This window comes from Pristiophorus japonicus, chromosome 7 (genome assembly GCF_044704955.1).
Source record: "Pristiophorus japonicus isolate sPriJap1 chromosome 7, sPriJap1.hap1, whole genome shotgun sequence".
NCBI classification, from domain to species: Eukaryota; Metazoa; Chordata; class Chondrichthyes; family Pristiophoridae; genus Pristiophorus; species Pristiophorus japonicus.
In genome coordinates, this window is record NC_091983.1 from 66,361,810 (window position 1) to 66,367,127 (window position 5,318).

Genomic DNA, 5,318 nt, shown 5'->3' on the forward strand with positions numbered 1-5,318 from the left:
TAACTAGATGATTTGGCTTAAATAATTGCATGGTATGTGGACCAGTAACTCAGTAGGCCACCAGTTCTTTGCTTATGCTTTAATCTACCAATACAATCTGTGATCAGTCCCACTGCTAAGCTGATGGCTACAATGTCCCATCAGGGAAAAGATAGTAGAAAATGGGTGTGGTGTGGTTTCTACAGTTGGACATCCATGTTTTCTAACTAAACTGTAGAAATGTTATGGCTTAGAGAATTGGGTTGTGCAGGTGCTCAGTCTGTGAAGAGCAGTGCAAGCTAACAGCAATTTGTTATGAATACATGAAGTCACCAGGTTCTAGTTACTTAATAAATTTGTTTACAGAAAATATTAGGTGGCCCAAAACTAGCATTTTCGATTAACTGATGATCTTTTTATTGGGATCAGTGGAAAATACGGGTTTTAGCTGGGAAATATCTTATTTTTTGTCTTGTGTTTGTAACCTCCCACGGGCAGTTTTCTTTATCACAGATCAGTTGGTACTGGCTCGATTCTAATAACAGTGATTGGAATTTAATTTTGTTTAACTGAACAATACAAAGTCACCAATATCTGCTTGGAAGGAGAATTATTCTAGAAGTGCCTTTATGCTTGATTCTAGTCAACCTCCAGTTCTTTAAAATTGGTCTACGTTATGACAATTGGGGGGTGATTAGAATCAGGCCCTCGATCAGTTGAAAGGGTTATTGATTAAGCTGCTAATCTTTTTAGCACTCACTACAAAAAGATAGAAAATACATTTCTGGCTGATATTAACATGTACACAACGTATGGCGGTCTGATGTGGCTACTTTGGGATAGAAATGTGTCTTGGGCGGCGGCGCAAGACAGGTGCTGGCGAATCGGCAACCTGTTTTACACGCTGCCTGATTTTCTTTTCCAGTCCTAATATATAAAATGTAGGGAACAATCAGGTGGAATGAACTGGGTGTCATAGTCAGATACCTGCTCCTGTTTCGATGTTCCGATGAAATTAGTTTCACCGGCAGAAAGATAATGTTGCCTTTAATGTAACTTTAATTTTATTTTTGCTTTGTGTCACGGAAAGGGACAGTGGTTCAGTAAAAAATTGGGCTCTGGCTCGATCACCTTGGCAAATGATTTAATCAAATGAGAGAGGAAAGCAATAGTTCCGATGACATGCCAGTGATGCTGCTTAATAACAGACGGTGCAGAAAACAGTGAAGGATGGTTCTATTAGTGCTTGGCTAGTATTTGAATGTCAAATTTATCACAGTTCTAGTCAAGTCATTTTGCATAATAAAAATATCCAGAGCAAAGGAAAGTATGCACTCAGTATTTAGTGCACTTGCTAATGTCTGTAACTGCGAGCAGATATGAAGGTCTGCTCTTTCACAGTGCATGGGTTGTTCATGTTACTATTTCAACCAGCGCTGGGCTCAGTGTCAGTTATACATGAATACTGCAGTGCCTCGTCAAACAGTCTACGGCGATATTACAATCCAGCAGTACACTGAAGCAAAACGACAGGTGAAAAGCACCAATAATATTGCAGTTTCACCTATTATAAAACAAAGAAATTGTAACAGAAAATAAAAATTAATGGAAAACAAGGAAGTAGTTTCATTTAGCCCATCCCATTAACCAAATAAAAATAAATTCATTTACAACTTTTCAGTTCTAAACTTACGAATCCCATCACTCCAATGCCTTAACCAAGCAATCTGAGGAGGGACAAAAACTGGCCAAAGTTGACCGCTGGCGAGTTGACCAAGAGCAGTATTTACAGGATCTTTAGAGATTTTGATATGCTAAGCCCTTCCAAGCAATGCTCCAGTTAAGCTGCGAGGCCTCTACAAAGGCCAGCGCAGGCCACTCACAAGCTCTCACATTGGAGATACCACGGATGTGCAAAAATTTGATCACACAGTGGGGGAAGCAAGCCATGTAGAAGGCAGCGGGGCTTATGGGAGACATTGCTTCCAAGCAAAGACAATGGCCCGGGTTTTGCTGTACTAATAACGGCGATGCCGTCAGTGCTCGCCATTATTACAGCAACTTCTGGCATCCACACATGCGCAGTTAAACTCAGAAGGGGCTGTCAGTGATCGGCTGCTCCTCCACAGGGTGCGTTGTTGCAGTCTTCGCCCATGGAATCTGCGCAGAGAGCGCTGTAATGGTGTGAACTTAGGTGAATTACCCACTAGTCTAAAGACGATGAAAAACAGTTAGGGTTTGTATAATCAGGAGGAGTAACTGAGTTTTTAAACGGCGTAATAAGTGATAATTACCACTGAATAACCTCTCTGGCCTTGCAAAATTAATTTTACAAGTGTGGCGTCTCATTCCTTTAGAATAAAATTAATGTTGCAGATTTTTAATAATTTAACTTATATCGTTTTTCTCTTGTGTCCCTCCCTTAATCTCATATGTATGCCCCAATCTTCCTGTATAAGGATTTAAATGTCATTTATATTTCCTGGTTTTCTTACTTCCCATTTTGCAGTCTGCATATCTGTGAGGATTCTTCACTGACTGTTTGAAGAGGCTCCCTGCTGCTTTCTTGCTTATAGATGCCACAGATCGCCTGTAGAGTGTGCTGAGTTGGATTAAACGACCAAAAACTAGAAATCTCCATTGACAATCCTGCAAAAAGTCTCAAGGCAACTGTACGCGAGAATGGCAAAAATCGACCCTTCACCACTCACAGCAAAATCCAGGCCAATGTGAAAATGCAGGAGGAAACAGAAAATAAAAGGGAACACACACACACACACACACACACACAGAGTCTTCTCATTGGTACAGTAATTATATTCCCCAAAAAAATTACTCTAGTATTCCCACAAGCCAAATCTTCCCATTAATATACCAAACCAAATGGCATTACTCACCAGTGTTCACATGGAAAACTGGAAAGAGAGCAGGGCTGAGATATCCACAGCACAAGCTCCTTGTGACCAATGCTGCTCTGCGCCTGGCTCACAGGCACTGAAATGCTGTCAATTCAAAGTGCTTTACAAAACTATGACGAGATCTGAGTGACACAGTCCCCAGGGCTTGAGAACACTCATTTATTTGGCATGTTTATGCCATTTCCACAAGGTTATTTGAGTACTATTCTTGAAGTGTATTCTTGAACACAACTGAGAATTGTATACTCCATCCCCTTAAGAATCCTTCAAGAATATCCACATCAGCATGGAAGTAGAAAACCCCTAAACTTTGGTTTGCTATTTCCAGCAATGAGGATACAATCCACCCACACACACAAATAAGGTGATTTAACGTCAAGAAATTTGTTCAAACAAAAAATAGGAACGAGAGGATTCCTCGACAGAGGCCGTCCGAAAGGGCAAAAAACCAGCTCTGGATTGGAATTTTGGAATATCCAAGTTGAAACCATCACATGATAAATGGCACACAGAATGAACACTGGGAACTGGCAGTTAGAAAATGTACGTGCTGAAGTTCACACCTTAATCCTCTCAGAGCTTTCGGCAATGAGGACAAGTCTTTGGAGAAGGTAACCATCAATTCATAGCTGGTGCCTGGAAAGTTGCCATCCTCAGGGTGCAGCAGCCCTTCCCTTGTGGGGGAGTAGCTGGCGGGACAAGTTGCAGCTCGCCCCCTCTCTGGCTATCACTCCTGGTTTAATATGGCCAGCTCCTTTAGCACTCCCACTGTGCCGCTGGCGTCTCGGCGGCGCTTTTCCCTGATCAGGTCCTCCAGGCTGGGGAAGTTCAGCGTGTGCACCCGGCTGTCGGACAGGTGCAGCTTGAGGAAGTAGCGCCGCTCTCCGCCGCCGCCGGCCGCCTCGCCGCCCGCCTTGAACTCCCGCTTGCCGAAGCGGCACCAGGCGGCAAAGCTCTCCGAGTTGGTCCAGCAGATGTCGCGGCCCGACAGGCCGACGTGGCCGCGGGCGTTCTGCAGCACCAGCTCGGCCGGCAGCGCCCGGTAGCGGTACCAGGTGCTGACGATGCGCGCCGGCCGGCCGCCGCTCACCTCGGACAGCCGCTCCTGGCGGATCTCCTGCCGCTGCAGGTGGATGACCTGGCTGCCGCCCACGTACACCGCCCAGTGAGCCGGCTGCTCGCCGGCCGGCAGCTCCAGCAGGTCGCCGGCCCGGCAGCGGGGCAGCAAGGTGCTGACCGAGTAGACGCTCAGGTCCTGGTTGCCGGCCAGCTTGGAGAAGATGCACTCTTGGCGGCAGAAGGCCGAGTACTCCAGGTCGCCCAGCGCCGCCGTGCCGCCCCGCTGCTGCTGCTGCTGGGGGCTCGGCTCCCGCCACAGCCGCTCGGGCTGCCCGCGCTCGTCCAGCTCATCCTCCTCGTCCGAGAAAAAGTAGGCGACCCCCACCCGCAGCTCGTCCTTCTCGATCCCGGAGGGGTCGCCCGTGGGCAGCTCGCTGTAATTCAGATGGGTGATCCGATCGATTTGATTTCCCATCAATGACACATGCGGACAGACACAGGACGCACGGCAAATGTACCTGCAAAGCAAGCAGAGACACACGCACACAAAATGTAGCTCTTGTCATCGCGTCCCCTCATCTCTGATTATTTCCCACAGAACAAACTCTCCGGCATAACTCGGGGGATAAAGTGCACCCATTTACTTCACCCTCCTGGTGTGAGGAAAGACACACCACTTTTAAATGTCTATCCTCTCCGTTAACAACAAAGTCAACCTGCCCACTGGGTTTGCAGTCTCAAGGCAGATTTCACCTGGGACAAAGTGAACTGAGTGACTCGCTCCCCCAACTACTGCAAAACTCCCCGCTCTGGAACAAGGCTCGGTTAAAGTCTGTGCATTGAGTACAAGCGCTCCTTTCCTTCCCTCCCCCGCTCGCCTGCCTGGTGGAGCAGCCCCGCCTGAACTCACCTGGCGCCCACCGCCAGCCCCGGGAAGTGCGGCTGTACCTGGCGATGTCGGCGCGCCTCTCAGCGCTCCTCCATGCGCGCTGCTCGGGGTGAGGACAGCCAGCCCACTTCTGCCGGCCACATGTGGCAGCCGCTGCCCGCTGCCGCCCCCCCCCCCGGCCCCCTCAGCCCGCCCCCGGCCGCCGCTCATTCGCTGCCTCCTCGGATCCCCACTCCCGCTGGGAGCGCCGACTGTGCCGCCGGTGCCCGTCAATCAAACGAGCCGGCAATCCCGCTCCCGACCGAAGGACCGTGACCGCACAGCAATCCGCTACGTAAAACTGCCCCTTCTCATCGGTGTACAAACATAATTACCGAATCAACTTTTCCTCTCTCTCAAAAGCATCGTTTCAGGGTGTCCCGCCGCGTCACCTTTCGTCCTACAGATTCATTGATTGTGTCGAACCACAGGGG

At 48.5% G+C, this 5,318-nt stretch overlaps 1 protein-coding gene across 1 annotated transcript; it reads right to left on the minus strand.

Annotated features, from left to right (window-relative positions):
* Nucleotides 1–2,952: 2,952 nt before the first annotated feature.
* lratd1 (LRAT domain containing 1) lies at nt 2,953–4,940 on the minus strand. The gene is made up of 2 exons (XM_070884378.1): nt 4,867–4,940; nt 2,953–4,474 (listed from the first exon to the last, which is right to left on the minus strand). Exon 2 carries the CDS (start codon nt 4,429–4,431, stop codon nt 3,625–3,627), a length of 807 nt encoding a protein of 268 aa, XP_070740479.1. The 5' UTR covers nt 4,432–4,474; nt 4,867–4,940; the 3' UTR covers nt 2,953–3,624.
* Between the last annotated feature and the right edge of the window lie 378 nt (nt 4,941–5,318).